This window comes from Mobula birostris, chromosome 30, assembly GCF_030028105.1.
Source record: "Mobula birostris isolate sMobBir1 chromosome 30, sMobBir1.hap1, whole genome shotgun sequence".
In the NCBI taxonomy this organism is placed as follows: domain Eukaryota; kingdom Metazoa; phylum Chordata; class Chondrichthyes; order Myliobatiformes; family Myliobatidae; genus Mobula; species Mobula birostris.
Genome location: NC_092399.1, coordinates 30,626,470 through 30,645,713, shown reverse-complemented (window position 1 = coordinate 30,645,713; position 19,244 = coordinate 30,626,470). Strand labels below are relative to the sequence as shown.

General features: G+C 39.0%; 1 protein-coding gene across 4 annotated transcripts in view; it reads left to right on the top strand.

The window, feature by feature from the left end:
• The window catches only part of mtf1 (metal-regulatory transcription factor 1), a 103,546-nt gene that overhangs the window by 72,329 nt on the left and 11,973 nt on the right, over positions 1-19,244 (top strand). For all 4 annotated transcript variants that reach the window (XM_072246956.1, XM_072246957.1, XM_072246954.1 and 1 more), the window contains exons 6-9: positions 1,155-1,288; positions 1,968-2,045; positions 4,899-5,001; positions 11,375-11,928. In XM_072246956.1, coding sequence (XP_072103057.1) covers positions 1,155-1,288; positions 1,968-2,045; positions 4,899-5,001; positions 11,375-11,928 — 869 coding nt within the window. The remainder of the gene's footprint in view (positions 1-1,154; positions 1,289-1,967; positions 2,046-4,898; positions 5,002-11,374; positions 11,929-19,244) is intronic.

Here is a 19,244-nt window from a genome sequence, read left to right as displayed (position 1 = left end):
TTTGTAATGGCATACTCAAAACCATTGTTCATAAAATGTATAACCACTTTATTTTTGGTTGCTCCACATTTTTGATAGATGCACACCCAATGCTGGTGGATCAAAATCTCTTAATAAAATAGGAGGCTATTTTAAGGATCCTTTGCTGTGTTCTGTTCACTTAGCATTAATTATGTGGATGGGATGCAAAACTAAAAATTAAAGGTGAATAATGCTGTCTATTTGTGCTAAATTAAGACACGCGGTACTGTTTATTTCAGTACACCCTACTTAAAAATTGTTTATTATCTGAATGAAATATGATTGTATCCATTTTCAAATGACACCACCAGTCTCGTGTGACTGTACATCATCCACATTCAAGTGATGCAACTTCAGTATCATGTGCATGGGGGATTTTGAGCACTCGTAGAGAAGCAATATTTACACAATTGTTTAAACAATGTTTCCATGAACAATGCCCAGTCAGTACGGGGAAACTGACATGATTTGATATTTTTATTTAATTTATTTTCTCAGGGACTCCATCCAACCACCATTCATTCGAACCCCATACCATCCAGACCCCGCTTAGGGGTCCCAAGCCACATGTTCCCTGGGCCTGCTGTTGTTGTTGAGCCTTGAGTGTGACTGTATTTTGTTATGGCTTGGCCTTTAAATATGCCAGTAAAGATGCAGAAACTTTAGGCTATGGTATTTGTATTCAAAGTATTTAAACAATATTGTCTTGCCAAGTGCTCCACAACCTTTTTAAACAAAAAATTCACACATGATGATTTTACATTGTAAAGTTGCCAGCACCCCTGCTTTGTTCTGTTGTATTGCTGTTGGCAATTATTCTGACTGCAAGTTATTTATAACAGCGATCATCACAGAATGCAAGCAGACCCCAGGGCATATTGTCTGCAGTTTTCTACTTGAGTTATCTTTCCTGGGAAGTCTATTGAAGAATGTAGAAACATGAAAAAGGGAATTATTCAGAGTTGCGTGTAGTGCAGAGCTAATGACTGTCAGTTTAAATGTATTCATTTATGTAAGTGCTATTGCAAATGTTTTAGTGTGACAATTTTTGTTTTGCTCTGTTTGACAGAATTTGAGTGAAACTGTAGACGTGATTACAACTTAAAAACTAGATTGCTATTGTGTTGTGATAGGTGAGCGACCCTTCTTATGCCCTAGTGATGGCTGTGAAAAGACTTTCAGCACACAGTATAGTCTCAAGAGCCACATGAAGGCCCATGATAAAGATAACTCATTTAATGCATCGAACCAGAATTCTGTGAATGAGGTTAGTAACTGTATACCATTGTTCTTTTGGAATCCTCTGCTAAAAGTGTACTGAGCCACTGACCAGTGTTTCATCCTGCATACATTGCACTTGATCGACGTTTGCAAAGTGAGGAGAAGTTGAGTGGTAGAGGTAACAGTGTTTGAAATAACACACTAACATTTAAGGAATCATCATACTGCTGTGTGTAAGAATGGAAATAGTTTAGAATGAAGAGCTGTCTTCTGAGATGTATTTTCAGAAATAACGGTAGTATTGAGCTTTGCAAATATTTGGCATTGCAAAATGTATTTTAATAGTACATTTTAAACATTTAAAGTCATTGCAACATTGAATTAAATTATTGTGAAGAAGTTGGAATTAGTTTTTTATTTACCACTTTAGCTTATGAGAGAGAGAGATGCCATCTTATTTTAATATTGGAATTAGTGCAGTGCAATTCCTCTATTGAACTGTGTAGGCGTTCAGGGTTTAATATTCTTTATGACTCTTCACATTCCTTTGTCAAGTCTACAAATATTACAATGAAAATATATCTGCTTCTGTTAAAAGAATCATAGGACATTAAGTATTGGTTTCTTATCATTGGATTCTCTCCATTCTATTAAAAACAGCTTTGAGTTATATTTGAATGTTGTATGTAGATTTCTAAGTGTTATGTTTTCACTTGTGTCTATAGGAAACAAACCATTCACTTTGTTTGAGTGATCTGAGCTTGATATCCACGGATTCAGAACTCAGAGAAAATTCACAGTTGGTAAGATTCTACATGTTGATGATTAAGCAGTATTCAGATCCTGTGATGCAATTATGTCTAATCTAAGGCTTTTTAAAAAGCATGTTTGCAGCTCCCAGTAGGACATCATTTAACTATTTGATGGTTGGCTAAATTGAAAAAATAACAAGCCAATTCTTTTCACCATACTCTGAATGTATAATTCACCTTTTCTTCATTTGTATTCTTTCAATCATTTCAAAAGACAGAAGAGGTACCTGATTAATGCAAAATGACAAATACAGCACTTTTTAAAAGGGGCTGTAAGAATATAAAAATGCAAACATGATGAAATCTGCAGATGCTTGAAATTCAAGCAACGCACAAAAAATGCTGCTGAACACAGCAGGCCAGGCAGCATCTATAGGAAGCGGTACAGTCGACGTTTCAGGCCGAGACGTCGACTGTACCTCTTCCTATAGATGCTGCCTGGCCTGCTGTGTTCACCAGCATTTTCTGTGTGTTGCTGCAAGAATATGTCTGGAATCTACAGGCCATTTTAATAATAAGGGAAAAAACTAAAAAAAAATACTTTATATAGATTTGTAAATTTGATTGATAAAGGAGAGCCAACATGGATTTGTAAAATAAAAGTATGTTTGATTAAACTGCTGGAATGTTTTGATGGTGATAGTGGAATCTCCTCCCTCCTTGGGCACTTCCTCTGGGTACAGGATAGCTTGCTTCCTCACCAGTTTGTGGGTTCATAGGTGGCTGATGAAGCCATTGTGGGAACACCAGACTCCCTTATAGATGGGACAGGATGTGCCTGATGATGTGGATGGGCGGTTAGTTTCTGAGGTAGTGTGCGCCTTCCACCATTTACACTAGACTTTAGTGCACTGCCAGTCTAGAATGAACCTACGCTGATTGGCCTAATCTCAAATAATAATGAGGCAGCCTACAAAGAAGTCATCACCCTGAGACAGTGGTGTCAAGAAAACAACCTCTCCCTCAATGTCGCAAAAACAAAGGAGCTGGTAATGGACTACAGGAGGAATGGAGACAGGCTAACCCCTATTGACATTAATGGATCTGGGGTTGAGAGGGTGAACAGCTTTAAGTTACTCGGCATACACATCACTGAGGATCTCACGTAGTTTCCACATACTGTCAGTGTGTTGTAAAAAGCACAACAGCCCTTCTTTCTCCTCAGATGGTTGAAAAAGTTTGATATGGACCCCCAATTCCTGAGAACTTTCTACAGGGGCACAATTGAGAGCATCCTGACTGGCTGCATCACTGCCTGGTATGGGAGCTGTACTTCCCTCAATCGCAGGACTCTGCAGAGAGTGTTGTGAACAGCCCAGCGCATCTGTAGATGTGAACTTCCCACTATTCAGGACATTTACAGAGACAGGTGTGTAAAAGGGCCCGAAGAATCGTTGGGGACCCGAGTCACCCCTACCACAAACTGTTCCAGCTGCTACCATCCAGGAAATGGTACTGCAGCAGAAAAGCCAGGACCAACAGGCTCAGGGACAGCTGCTTCCATCAGGCCATCAAACTGATTAATTCACACTGACACAATTGTATTATTGTGCTATATTGACTATCCTGCTGTACATAATATTATTATAAATTACTATAAGTTGCACATGGCACATTTAGACGGAGACATGATGTAAAGATTTTTACTCCTCACGTATATGAAGGATGTAAGTAATAAAGTCAATTCAGTTCAATTCATCAGCGAAGTATGCCCCAGTCAGCGAGGATGTTTTTTCCACAGAAACTTTGATTACAATTTTAATATTTCTGAATGTTGATCTCAGTGTGGTTTTGTGAAAGACAAAGGTACAAGAAACGCGATATTGATGTTAAGGATACTATCAGAATGAGCTATTCAAGTGCAGAAAGATGTGTTTGTTTTATCGACTACACAAAAGCATTTGATAAAGTGAAGCACAATAAGTTATTTGAAATATTACAGGAAACTCTAGATCTAGATTCGAAAGACCTCCGCCTAATCAAAAATCTGTACTGGGAACAAACTGCCGCTGTAAGAATAGATGGAGAAGTGTGTCAGTTTACAAAAATCAAGAGAGGCGTTAGACAAGGGTGTATTTTCCACCCTGATTTGTTTAATGTATACAGTGAAACAGTATTACAAAAAAATAAAGAGACGTCTTGGGAATCAAAGTTGGCGGTAAAAACATCAATAATTTCAGATATGCAGATAACACTGTGTTAATTGCAAGTACGGAGGAAGAACTACAAAACTTAATTGATATAGTTGTTGAAGAAAGTGCAAAAATTATTGATGTTTTCACTGCCAACTTTGATTCCCAAGATGTCTGTTATTTTTTGTAATATTGTTTCACTGTACACATGAGTTTCAACATAGTGGTGGGAAAGATTAGTATTTGGGCAATGACAGTCTTGTTTGACACTTTTAAGATTGGTTCTGTTCTGTTGCAAACCCATTGATTAATTTCATAGCTTGTGTATGCCTATATAAGACAAATCAGAAGGTTAATAAATTAGTATAAAAGGAGTTGGCAATGACAGATCATTTGTCAGAATGGAAGGTGGCATATAGTGGTTGAAAAGTATGGCGGGAGGAGAACTGGTACTGTAAAACTGATTTTAAAAATGGATAAAACCAAAATGCCCAGCAGGACAGACAGTATTACAGAGAGAAATTTTTGGGTTGATATGCATGTTTGGAGTATTATGTTATTGGTGCAACATAACTCTTAAGTTGTTGGAGAACTTTTTAAAGTCAAAAGTTGAATTACTTTTGTATGATTCCCTCTTTCTTCTTTCTCCCCAACTGTTTTCCAACCATACCAAACGTCACACATGTTAATACCTAGTTTTGTTTCTGTTTAGACCCAAGGACGTGACCTGAGCACTATCTCAGCAGAAAGCATCTTTGAATCCATGTTTCACAATACTGATAGCTGCAACAGCCCCAATGGCTCCCAGCAGACTGGTAAGAACGAGTAAATCTGTGTCTGTTTTGTCATAGTTTATTTAAGTTTAATTACATCTTGTCTATTCTAGTCAATGTTTTCAACGTCTGTAGATTTTGTATTTAATGATTTACTACTTCAAAAACAATTCTTTGTAGCTAACTAATTATAAGAACTGTTTTAACATTCATGCTAGGGCAATTTTTAGACATGATTTTCAGGAATAAGACCATAAGATAAAGGAGTGGAATTAAGCCATTAGGCCCATTGATTCTGTACCACCATTTCATCATGACTGATCCATTTTTCCTCTCAGCCCCTATTTCCTGCCTTCTCCTCTTACCCCTTCATGCCCTGACCAATCAAGAATTTATCAACCTCTGCCTTAAATATACATAAAAACTTAGCGTACACAGCCACCAGTAGCAACAAATTCCACAGATTCACCACTCTCTGGCTAAAGGAATTCCTCCTCATCTCTGTTCTAAAGAGACTCCCCTCTATTCTGAGGTTGTGCCCTCTGGTCTTAAATTGTCCCAGCAAAGGAAACATTATTTCCACATCCACTCTATCGAGGCCTTTCAACATTCAAGGAGTTTTCATGAGGTCACCCTTCATTCTTCTGAATTCTAGTGAATACAGGCACAGAGTCATCAAACGCTCTTCATATGACAAGCTATTCAATCCTGGAATCATTTTTGTGAACCTCCTTTGAACCTCCTCCTGTGTCAGCACACCCTTTCTAAAATAAAGGACTGAAATTTGCTCACAATACTCCAAGTACCTTATAAAGCCTCAACATTACATCTTTGCTCTTATATTCCAGTCCTCTTAAAATGAATGCTAACATTGCATTTGCCTTCTTCACCACTGACTCAGCCTGAAAATAATTACTCTTTGGGGAATCCTACACAAGGACTCTCAAGTCCCTTTGCGCCTCAGATTTTTAAATTTTCTCTCCATTTAGAAAATATTCTACCCTTTTAATTATTCTACTTAAGTGCATAGCTGTACACTTGTCAACAATATTCCATTTGCCACTTTGCCCATTCTCCTAATGTCTAAGTCCTTTCTTAGCCTTTCTACTTCCTCAAAACTACCTGCCCCTCCATCTATCTTTTTATCATCCACAAACTTGGCAACAAAGCCATCAATTCCGTCATCCAGGTCATTGGCATATAATGTAAAAAGAAATGATCCCAACAACATCCCTGTGCATCAGCACTAGTCACCAGCAACTAACCAGAAAAGGCTCCCTTTATTCCCACTCCTGGCCTCCTGCCAATGAACTACTGCTTTATCCATGCTTGTATTTTCCTATAATACCATGAGTTTTTACCTTGTTAGGCAGCCTCATGTTGGGCACCTTGTCAAAGGCCTTCTGAAAATCCATGTACACAACACCCACTGATTTTCCCTTGTCTATCCTGCTTGTTATTTCTTCAAAGTATTTCAACAGATTTGTCAGTTAAGATTTTCCCTTGAGGAAACTATGCTGACTATGGCCTTTTTTAATCACATGCCTCCAAGTACCCCAAAACCACATTGCATCCTTCACAATCGATTCCAACATCTTCCGAACCACTGAGGTCAGACTAACTGGCTTATAATTTCTTTTCTTCTGCCACTCTCCCTTCTTGAAGAGTGGAGTGACATTTGCAATTTTCCAGTCTTCTAAACCATTCCAAAATCTAGTGATTCTTGAAAGATAATGTCTAACACCTCCACAATCTCTTCAGCCACTTCTTTCAGAACCCTGGGTTGTACACCATCTGGTTAAGGTGACTTCAAACCTTTCAGTTTTCCAAGAACTTTTTGCCTAGCAATGGCAACTTTACACACTCCTGAACCCTGACACTCTGGAACTTCCACTATATTGCCAGTGTCCTCCACAGTGAAGACTGATGCAAACTACTTATTCAGTTCATCTGCCATTTTCTTGTCTCCCAATACTACCTCTCCAGCATCGTCTTCCAGCTGTCCGATACCCACTCTTGCCTCCCTTTTACACTTTTGTATCTGAAGAAAGTTTTGACATCCTCTTTAATATTATTGGCTATCTTACTTTAGTATTCTATCTTTACCTTAATGACTTTTTTTAGTTGCCTTCTGTTGTGTTTTTTTAAAAGCTTCCCAATCCTCTAATTTCCCACTAATTTTTATACTTTATTGTTGCCAAACAATTAATACTAGTACGTATAATCATCACAGCGATATTTGATTCTGCGCTTCGCGTTCCCTGGAGTACAAATCGATAGTAAATATTAAAATTTTAAATTATAAATCATAAATACAAAATAGAAAAGGGAAAGTAAGGTAGTGCAAAAAAAAATGGAGAGGCAGGTCCAGATATTTGGAGGGTATGGCCCAGATCCGGGTCAGGATCCATTCAGCAGTCTTATCACAGTGGGAAAGAAGCTGTTCCCAAATCTGGCTGTACAAGTCTTCAAGCTCCTGAGCCTTCTCCTGGAGGGAAGAGGGACGAAAAGTGTGTTGGCTGGGTGGGTCGTGTCCTTGATTATCCTGGTAGCACTGCTCCGACAGCATGCGGTGTAAAGTGAGTCCAAGGATGGAAGATTGGTTTATAATTTTTGCTCTATTATATGCCTTCCCTTTGACTTTAATGTTGCCTTTGATTTCTCTTGTTAGCCATGGTTGTGTCACCTTGCCTTTAGAGTACTTCTTCCTCTTTGGGATGTATATATCCTATGCCTTCTGAATTGTTTCCAGAAATTCCAGCCATTGCTGCTCTGCCGTCATCCCTGCCAGTGTTCTTTTCCAATCAATTCTGGCCAACTGCTCTCTCATGTCTCTCTAATTCCCACTGCTCCACTCTAATACTGATACATCTGATTTAGCTTCTTTTCAAATTTCAAGATGAATTTGTTCATATTTTTATCACTTCTCCCTAAGGGTAAGCTCTCCAATCAAATCCACTTCATTGCAGTACACCCAATCCAGAATCACTGATCCCCTAGTGGGCTCAACCACAAGCTGCTCTAAAAAGCCATCGCGCAGGAATTCTAGAAATTCTCCCTTTTGGGATCCAGCACTGAGCTTAGTTTTCCAAGCTTCCTGCATATTGAAATCCCCCATGACTATTGTGCCATTGTTCTTTCAATACTCCTGTTGTAATTTGTAGATCACATCCTTACTACTGTTTGCTGGTCTGTACACAACTCCCATCAGGTTCTTTTTACCCTTAGCTGTACTCACAACGATTCAACGCCTTCCAACCCTATGTCATCTCTTTCTAATGATTTAATTTAATTTTTTACCAACAGAGCCACGCCACAACCTCTGCCTTCCTGCCTATCCTTTTGATCCAATGTGTGTCCATGGATTTTAAGCTCCCAGCTATAATTCTTTCAGCCGCGATTCAATGATGCCTACAGCATCATACACGCCAATCTGTAGCTGTGCTACAAGTTCATCGCCCTCTTCCGTATACTGTGTGCATTCAAATATAACACCTTCAGTCCTGTATTCACCCTTTTTGATTTTGTCCGCCTTTTACATTGTGACTCATCCTATTGACTGCAATTTTGCCCTATCATCAGCCTCTGTTTACTAGGAGTCTCACTATGTATTGCTTCTGTTTCTAAACCATCTACCTAATCCTCTGGACTAACTCTGGTTCCCGTCCCCCTGCCAAATTAGTTTAAGGATAAGAATAATTTTAAGGATTTATATTTACCTGCTTATAAATGTAAATTTTTAATGTTTTTTAAAATATATGGATTAATAATTTTGGATGGGTTAAGTTTACATAAGCTTGCTTATTTCCATATTTTACTAAATAGACTTGTATATTTTAGACAGAGTTAATTAAGCAGAAATAAATAGTGGAAGAGTGAAATGCCTCAAGTTCCGTTCTTCTTTCATAAAAATCTTGTCTATTTACTGGCTGGACATTATAAGCAATTATTAAATGCAAGAGAACAGTTAACTTTCATTGGATGTTCTTTAATGGCTCCCAACTAGATAGAGATTTGGCTGGCATGCATTAAAGAAGGAGAGTTTAATTGCTGCAGTTAATTTCTTGAAAAGTGAAAAGGAAGGTCAAATTGATTTATTTTTAGAAAAAAATTGCTTCACAAAGGCATAACCTCTGACTTGTCCTTGTTTTCCTGTAGCTGTTGTTGTCTAAAATTTAAGGATGCAATTTAAAGATTTGAAATGTGAACGTTATATTTTGGAATTTTTTTTTGCCATTATTCTCTCAATTTCATAAAAAATGAACAGAGGATAAATGATTAGAGTAAATTTCCACTAAATTATTTTGTTCTATAGGACAGTAAAATTTTTTAATTTTTTAAAATCTTTTTTCAATTTAAGACTCAAAGTCAAAGTACATTTATTGTCAAAGTAGGTCTGCAGTATACACCCTTGAGATTTGTCTTCCCGCAGACAGCCACGAAACAGAGAGACACCATGGAACCTATTCAAAGAAAACATCAAACACTTAACCTGCAAAAAAAAAGAACAAATCACTCAAATGGCAAAAAATGAGCGAATAATACACAGAATATTAAATATCAAACCGTAGAGTCTTTGAAACTTTCTAGGAATGTTCAGTTTGGTTTGATTTAGTGCTTTGTCGTTTGTTGACTGTAGGCCACGCAGCCAGTCAGCCCCAATCCAAATTGTACAAAATAGCAATAAAATAAAAGGAGTAACCAGAAACCAGTAACACATATAACATAAACTGCAACGTCCTCGAAAAATGAGTACAATCCACAAATCCCGCTGATAAAACCTTGCCCAAGACCTGAGACTCTTGCACCTCCTCCAGCAGCGGCAAGGGAGAAGGAGCCCAGGCAAACGCAGAAGATGGTGCCACACACCTGCTTTCGTCCTCGATGATTTCGACCTTGCTCAACCCTTTAATCAGTGAGTTGGTTGGGAATTGGATCCGATCGTGGGTCTGCACTCCACCGATAGTCCATACACTCCAGTCTCAACCACGACAAATTCCCTTGCTGACAGCAAGGCCACAGATCGCTCAGTCAACCCAAAAACACATTATCAAAATATAAATTACAGGCTCCAATTGTACACATTAGTAGTCAAAGTATATTTTAAAAATGGAGAAGAAAAAGTAGTTTCGTGAATTATCTGCAGGGTGTTGCCTTTTGTTGCATTGGTCACTGGTACCATCTCCCGTGACTCAAATTATTTAGGAACTAAGCTGTTCCAGCAAAAGTCACATTTTGCACTTCTGACTGGTCTGTGAATTTTAAGCTTTAATGTCCTATTGTGCGTTTATGGGTGGTCATTTAATCACAATGATGCAGTTCACTGTGGTTGATGTTTAATTGCTTGTGTTAATTATATAGGCGCATGCTTAAAAAAACTAGACACTCCTGTTAAATAGAGAAGTCTATCAGAGAGGAGTGAACCCTGATTTAGTGCTCTATGGGCTCCCTATAGCCAAATGTTTGAAACAGTTATTCTAATAATTGTTATGCTAAAATTCCCACCATGCTAATCATCCGATTTGCAAAAATAATAATTATCCTGTTGAATGTATATAAAATTCTGCAAAACACAAAGTAATTACATTTAAATATTATTTTAATTTTTATTTAAATGGTAATAAAGAATTGAAAATGTATCAAACTCTCCTTTACAGATATTAAGCATTTAAGCTGCATTATTTGCAGTTTCGTATTATCATATATTTTGTGTACTGTGATTAGGACACCCAGTCTACCCTTTTTGGCTAGAATTTTGCTGGAATGAACCCCACTGTTCATTCATACAAGCAGTGATAGCTGGAGTAACTATTAATTGTACTAGCCATTGGATGAGCAGACCCCACACGCAAGGTACCATGTTACTGTGGCTTCAGTCAAACAGTATGTTTCAACCTTGCTGATCACAGTGATCTTTGCAATGTATCATTTCACTGTCTGCTATGAGGGTGACATCAGAAGATTGGCTGAAAACTAATGTGTGCGTCCAAGCTATTACACAACATGCCACACAGCAATCAATAATGGAAAACAGTCATGCAGGAGAGGCTGCAGTTGTATAACAATATAGAGAACTGAATTTTGTAGTTCTCATATAAGAATGAGAACATTTAACTACAATGTTAGCTGCTATAAAGGTGAATTACTGTCACATGACTAGTCAATTAAATGCGTTTTCCTTTGGAAACCTCAAAAATGCACTGTAGCTATTAATGTTAAACTGTATTCATTATTTTTAATCTCTAGGTGGTCCTGTCTTGTAGCAGGTTGACTAGAAAGAAATTTGGTTTTAAAGGGTTAAGAAATAGTATCAAGTTTGAAACTTGTTTGAAATTTCCTTGTAAATTGATAAATTGTGATTTTGTTTTAAATAATTTTGGGGGAAAAATTGTTCTTTTCTCTCCTAAAACTAAAGATGGAGTATGTGGAATAGCTGGAACGTTTGGGAGTGACCCTCAGCCCGCACCCATTGTTAATACGGCTCTAGAAGATTCTGGATCGTTGTTGTCATTTCCCATCCCACTTCAAACCATGCCACAGCCAAATATTGAGAGACAATTCCAGCAAGCAGCAGACACCGCCTCCACATCATTGGATGCTTTGGCTACCAACTCTCATCAAACAGCATTTGGAAATCCTGTTGGCGTTTTACAGACACCTCAAGTGCCTGTCCCGCCAGTGACACAATTTTCAACTAGTCAGCAAGAGTTTGTTCAGCCTTGCCCAACACCACAACAGCCGACGCAAGGACTTTCAGCTATGTCTAGTAATGGCCTTGCATCATCCTGTAACACAGAACCAGTGACGCCTATGGTACAGACTGTGCCTTTAGCTACTAATAGTTCTTCTATAACAATTAATCCATCACAAAACGCCACTATTCTTCAGCCCAGCATTGTAATGGCCGACCAGAACTTGCAATGGATCATAAATGGAGCCAATACAGTTCAACAAAATTCTGAGAAAACGGTGAGTGTTTTGAAAGAAATTATTGATCTGTTGGACAAATAACTCAGATGTTTTGCTAAAATCTACTGTAATCAGCCTGGTAAACTTGGAAAAATCATGACATAGAAGTTGGTGGACTTAAATTCAATCACTCGACTTGCTCTTCCGATCTAGACTGACCTTGTACTTGTTAAGTATTGTTTTTGGATAAGGTTGGTCCTTCTGCTTGGTGGGATTAGAATTTGTACACCATCAGGCAGTAGTGAGCCAAATGTCGTCTTGTTTGGTTTCATTGGTACTTTCAAATACGTTAAGATTCCTTATACTCTTTAAAGCTCACCATGGATCTGCCCCTAGTTCTCTGGCAAATATTAGTTATAGTCATACAGCAGAGCAGCAAACCCTCCAGCCCATGTTTGGGCTGGCAAGTACAGATTATCTCATTTAACTTCACTTGGGCTGTGTACAGATGCTGCTCAAAGGTGTCAAGGGTACCTGCCTCCATCATCTTTTCAGGCAATTTATTTCATATTCCAACCATCCTGTGGGTGCATGTTTTCCCTGAGACTCCCTGTAAATCTCTTGCAACTCTTCCAGTCACCTCTACTAACCCGCTACACTATACTATCTCTAAAGAAAAACCTCCCATAATGATATATACTAGGTCCCTTCCTGTTTCTGTCCCCCAGCCCACTCCATAGCATCCTCCGCTCAGAGGAAAACAAATCTTTGCAACCTCACCCATGGAATCTTCCTAAAATGTAGCCAACAGAACTGAACATAATGCTCCACTGTGGCCTAACCGGTCTTTTATAAAGTTGTACCATGACTTCTGGCTAGTAAGGGCAAGCAGTCTGTAAGCTGCCTTCACCTCCCTGTCAACCTGTGCTGCTGCCATCTTCAGGGATCATTGGCCATACATACATCAAAGCCCCTCTTTGGGTTGAACCATTCATGGTGTTTTCTTTACTTTAAGTACATCACCTCATACTTGTTGAGATTAAGTTCCATCTGTCATTGCCCTATCCAGTTTACCATCGCATTTTGTAGTCTCAGTCAGACCCTCATGTTTATCCCTCAATTTTTAACATGCTGCCTGGATTAGAGAGCACGGCTTATTAGCATAGGCTAAGTAAGCTAGGGTTTTTCTCTTTGGAGTGAAGAAGGATGGAGGTGTGTAAGATGATAAGAAGCAGTGAATACCCAAAGACTTTTCCCTATAGTGAAGAAATGGTTAATATAAGGGGGTGTAATTTTAAGGTGATTAGAAGAAAATATAAGGGAGGTAATTTTTTTTTTACACACAATGATGGATGCATGGAATGCCCTGCAAAAGGTGGTGGTGGAGACAGATACATTAGGGACATTTAAGAAACTCTTAGGCACATAGATGATAGAAGGATGGAGGGCTATGTCACAGGAAAGAGCTAGATTGACCTTACAGTAAATTGAAAGCTTGGCCCAATATCTTGGGCTGAATGGCCTATACTGTGGTGTTGTGTTCTATGTTCTCTTACCAAAGAAGCAGAGTTAATTATGTCATTCATTAGTTGCTATCTGGCACATTGCTAAGAACAGTTATATTTTTAACTTCAAATAACTGCCAGTAACCAAAAATAATCTTTGACGTATATTAATAGCCAGACATAAATGCCATATTTATTGTTCACTTTGTCTGGAAAAGCTTAAAACTGTGAGGTCTATTATTGTCACCTATCTTAGATTTTTCTGGTAATTTTGTCCTTCGTACAATCACCCAGTGATTCAATTGTGACAAAAAGTAACCATAGTTTTTAAAGCTCCTAAATGATTTCTAGAAAGAAAAATGATATGTTAATGCTCGGTGTCTCTGTTGAATGCATGCAATTTGGCAGTTACCTGTTCTTGTTTATAAAATCTTATTTTCAAAGTTATGTATTTGATGGTAGAAAATTGTATAGGAGATAACATAAATGAGAGGGTTTCCAGTGTATTGGGTCCTCTAGTAAAGAGTTTATTGTTAGAAATAAACGATGCAGGTAACACTCATTACAACCAAGTTTAGAATTGCAAGGTTGCTCATCAAGTCTGCTCAATTTACATTTCTGAATGTTGTTATTTAATCTTCTACATACATGGAAAAACCATGGGGAAATTACTTGCATTAGAAAATTCAAATTCTCAGAAGCAATAAATCAAAACTGTGTTTGTACTAATGCAATATTCTATACCCTCAGCACCTTCAAAGCTGATTCCAAACAATTTTTGGATATTCATTATGACTGCTTCTCTATAGTTTTATCTTACAGTTCCCTATAATTAAAACTGTTTGTTACCTTTCACAAAACGTCTGTTATAGATGCTGGTGATGGGGGGGGGGGGGGGGGGCAGGTTCAAACTCTGATCTCATTTCAAGTGTACTTTTCTTTGGTTAAATCTGTGGAGATTAGGATTAGAAACCAGTCCCTAAATTCTGTAATATAGAATGAGAGTAGGTTATCAGTTAATCAGGAAAAATCACATAAAATACAGTGGCACTTGTTAGCCCACTTGCACCTTAGAGTCATAGAGCACTACAGCACCAAAGTAGGCCCTTCGGCCCATTGTTGTCCATGCTGAACGGTTATTCTGCCCAGAACCATTGACCCACACCTGAACTATAACCTGCCATACCTCCTCCATCCCTGTACTTAACATTTTTTTCTTAAACGTATAACCTCTAATACCATGCCTGAGCATTCTGTTAAAATCTTGGAGATCCCTGCTCAATCTCATAGAAGGCTTGCAGCTTACAGAAACTGGCCCTTCAGCCCATCTGGTCTTTTCTGTTCACCAAAAACCATTTATTACTACCCTCATAAATTCTGGAACCAACCAATATTTTAAATACATAATTTTCATAAAGCAGCAGCTTGCAATGCTCTATTTTCTGCACAATAATTTTGCCCATTGTTTTCCCAATGCTTGCTTGCGGTGTTTTGTGTTAGATGAAATCTGTTTCTAAAACTAGGTATAAAAGGTTCTTTTGTATTAATTCAGAGAGAATTATTCTCTGTGTCCTTCTAGTGCTTAACTCTGAGTCAACATCATTAAAGTGGTTATAATTGCATTAGTTTGTGGGGATGGTTGTGGTAAGGCTACCATCCAGAAAACGTTTTATTCTACTTCTGAGGGAATTCTGAGTGCTGTGTTACTATTTTTTAACTTATTTTATGAGACCAAAATGCTATAAGTGATTCTCAGTTATTACTGCTGCCTCAAATCCAGGGAGACGAGTTCAGTTGTGAAACCAGGTGCTTTCTGTGTGAAGTGTTCACATCCTCTTTGTGACTAAAGAGGTCTGTCTCCTCTCAGTGCTTCAGTTTGCTCCAGGTTCCAAACACAAGTTGGTAGGTTAACTGGCTGCTGTAAATTACCCTTGTCACTAAGACAAGTTGTTCTGCCATTTATTAGTGGAATATTGGTTTATGAAGGTGGCCCACATGTGTCTTTTGTATTTTACCAGATTTCAAAAACATTATTCCTGTGAATAAAGAGGGACAAGACTCTGAGTGTTTTTCGGGACCTTAGAATCTCCCAAAGCATTTTATAAACCTTGAAATGCATAGGATGCAAAGTTGCTATGCAGTGCAGGAAACAAAATGTGCTAGTTTCTTGCATCCAGATTGCACAAACTGAAATCTAATGAGCCAAATGATTCTGCTTTTGGGATGTTAATTGAAAGAGAAATATTGGCCATGTACGGGGGGGAGTTCCCCTGCTTTCTTTCCAAAGAAATATGCAATAGAATCTTTGTTTTTAGTTGAAGAGAGCATATAGGGTTCCAAGAGTGCAGTGGCAACACTGGAGACTTGACCTTGAACTTGTGGTTGGGTCTTTAGACTGGGGCTTCAGTTTTAGAACTTTGTGACTCAGAGGAAAGGTTGTTATCAAAACAGGCATGCTTATAATGCAAAGTGCATTGGAATGACCTGCGTTTGTGCAATCAGGACTTCCCTTTTTCCCCCGTTCATCTATAATGCTCACTTCTTCTTCGGCTGTCCATCAATTTTTGATGTTGACAAGGTTGTATGGAAGACCGGCAGTTGCCCATGCTGCAAGACTCCCCTCTCCACGCCACCGATGTCGTCCAAGGGAAGGGCACTAGGACCCGTACAGCTTGGCACCGGTGTCGTCACAGAGCAATGTGTGGTTAAGTGCCTTGCTCAAGGACACAACATGCTGCCTCAGCTGAGGCTCAAACTAGCGACCTTCAGATCACTAGACTGATGCCTTAACCACTTGGCCAAACGCCGCACTGCCTACCTTTGTTAATTAATAAAGGTGGAATTGATGAGATTATTTCCAGTGTGTGGGTATGTGTATAGTTGCAAGAAAAAGTTTGTCAACCCTTAGCAATTACCTGGTTTTCTGCATTAATTACTCATAAAATGTGGTCTGAACTTCATCGAAGTCACAATAATAGACAAACACAATCTGCCTAAACTAATAACACATAATCAATTGTACTTCTCGTCAGCACTGAGTACACCATTTAAACAATGACAGTCTTAAGTTCAAAAAAACTATGCGAACCTCTGGGGTAATGCCTTCTACAAAAGCTATTTGGAGTCAAGTGTTCCAATCAATAAATTGAGATTGGAGGTGTGGATTATAGAGGTGCACTGCTCTATAAAAAAGACACACAAAGTCCCATTACTGACAGAGCCTGCTCTTCGGAAAGATTTGTTTATGTGCACCATGCCTTGATCAAAACAACTTTCAGAAGACCTTAGAAGAGGAACTGTAGAGATGCATGAAACTGGAAAAGGCTACAAAAGCACTTCCAAAGACCTGAGTGTTTATTGGTAAAAGAAATTGTCTACAAATGGAGGAAATTTAGTACTGTTGCTATTCTCCCTAGGAGTGGGTTCCTGCAAAGGTCACACCAAGAGCATGACATGCAATGCTGAAGGAAGTGAAAAAGAACCCAAGGGTAACAGTGAAAGACCTGCAGAAATCTCTAGAACTTGACCCTATCCTCGTTATATGCGTCTTCAGACAATGCGGATTCACAGTTATGTGTCGAACCTTTTTACCAACTTCTCCTTATATGCGTCCAAAATTCACAGTGATGTGAGGCTGTTGGGACGAGAACCACGGCTTTCCCGCCAATACAAGTCACGTGCGCACGCCTCACAGTCTCACTCCTGCCGGTCTCGCATTGGTTTTGGCAGCGTGTGGATGTGCCATCTTGTACTCTTAAACTTTTGCTGTTACTACCTACGGTGCAGTGATTTTGTGCTTGAGATATTTAACTATGCCTCCTAAGCGTCCTATGTCAAGTCCTGGGCCATCAGCCAAGCGGCAGAGAACCGCTTTAATACTTGAAAAAAAGTTGGAAATTATAAACAGGGCCGCGTCAGGTGAAGGTAACACAGCTCTGGGACGCTACTTTGGCCTGGGTGAGTCCACGATCAGAAACAAAGAAAAATGCTGAGAAAATAAAAAGTGCAGTGATTGATTCATCACAAGTGTCTTCAAAGATTGTTACCAAAGTGCGTAACCCGATTATGATAAAAATGGAGAAAATGTTGAGTTTGTACATTGAGCATGAAACAAAGAAAAAAACAACACTTAGTTCCAATCATCTTCGTGTGAAAGCTTTGGAGATTTATGGTCGCCCTTGTTCAGAGGCTAATGAGGAAGTGTCAAGTGATATAGTTAGCTTTAATGCATGTAGGGGATGGTTTTCTAAGCTTGTTAATCATCACAGGCTTCACAACTTAGCTGTGCGTGGTGAGCAAGCCAGTGCTGACCACAAAGCTGCTGAACGCTACCCTTTGCAGTTGCGGGTTATCAATTTGGGCAGAGTGTGTGCACACCCTCAAAGGGTTTCCTGCCTTCACTGCTGCAGGATTGTGTGGCCCTGGGCCGTAAAATTGGTGGGGAAAGATTCTCAGATCTTTGAGACTGCTGACGTGGTAGAACTCATGGATTCTCATGATGAAGAAATAAGTGTGGATGACCTTCTGCATTTAACTCAGACTGAAGGTGATAACAACGATCAAGAAAAAAGTGTCAAGTTGCAGGTGAAGGATTTTACGGTGAAGCAACTGGCAGGATTTTTTAAGGCTGCGGAACTCTTGGCACAAATGGCGATGGACATGGACCCAAGTTTAGAACAGAGTCAGCATTTCAGTCGTTCCCTGCAGTCAATCCTCCTTCCCTACAAGCAAATTTATGCTGAAAAACAAAATGCTGCCAAGCAAACAACCCTCACCACTTTCTTCAGACCGGTGTCATCTTCTGCTGCCAGCAGTTCTGAGAGTTCTGTAAGTCTTCCTTCACCCCTTGCTGTCCTTGATGATCCTGACGACCCACAACCATCTACCTCATCCATGTAAAACTGCCCGACACCACAACAACCACTCGTCTCCCGGAGCCAACACACCTGCCACTGTTGGTGAGTACTGTACACCCTAGTATGTTAACTTTCTATGATTTATTATGTTGAATATTACCTTAAATTGACGAAATATAATATGAATGTTGCCATGTGGTACTGCTTTTGTGTCATATTGGTATGAAAATGTGAATAAATTACAGATAAAACATATTTAGGAAGCCCTTCAGAACGCACCCCTATTTTCTCCATTTAAATAATTATTCACATTATGCATTTTCCATGCTATGTGTTGACTGCGAGGAACGTATCCCCAGCATATAACGAGGATAGGGTGTATAAGAAAAACACTGAACAAGAATGGTGTTCATGGAAGGACACAATGGAGGAAACCACTGCTCTATATATTAAAAAAATTGCTGCATGTCTCAAGTTTGCAAAAGACCATATGGATGTTCTGCAACACTTCTGGGACAATGTTCTGAGGACAGGTGAGACAAAAGTTGAACTCTTTGGCAGAAATGCACGCCGCAATGTTTGGAAAAAAAGGGGCACTGCACATCCCAACTGTGAAGCATGGTAGAAGGAGCATTATGGTTTGGGTTTGCTTTGCTGCCTCAGTGCCTTGCAATTGTTGAGGGAACAATGAATTCAAAATTGTATCAAGACATTTTGTAAGACAATGTCAGTGTAGCACTCTGTCACCTGAAGCTCAATAGAAGTTGGATGATGCAACAAGGTAATGATCCAAAACACAAGAGTAAATCAACAACAGAATAGTTTAAAAAGAAAAAAATTTGTGTTTTGGAATGGCCATGTCAGAGTTCAGACCTTAACACAATTGAGATGCTGTGGCATGACCTGAAGAGGGCTGTTCATGCAAGGTATCCCAGAAATATTGATGAATTGAAACAGTTTTGTATGGAGGAATGATCTAAAATTCCTCCTTGCCATTGTGCAAGTCTGATCAGCA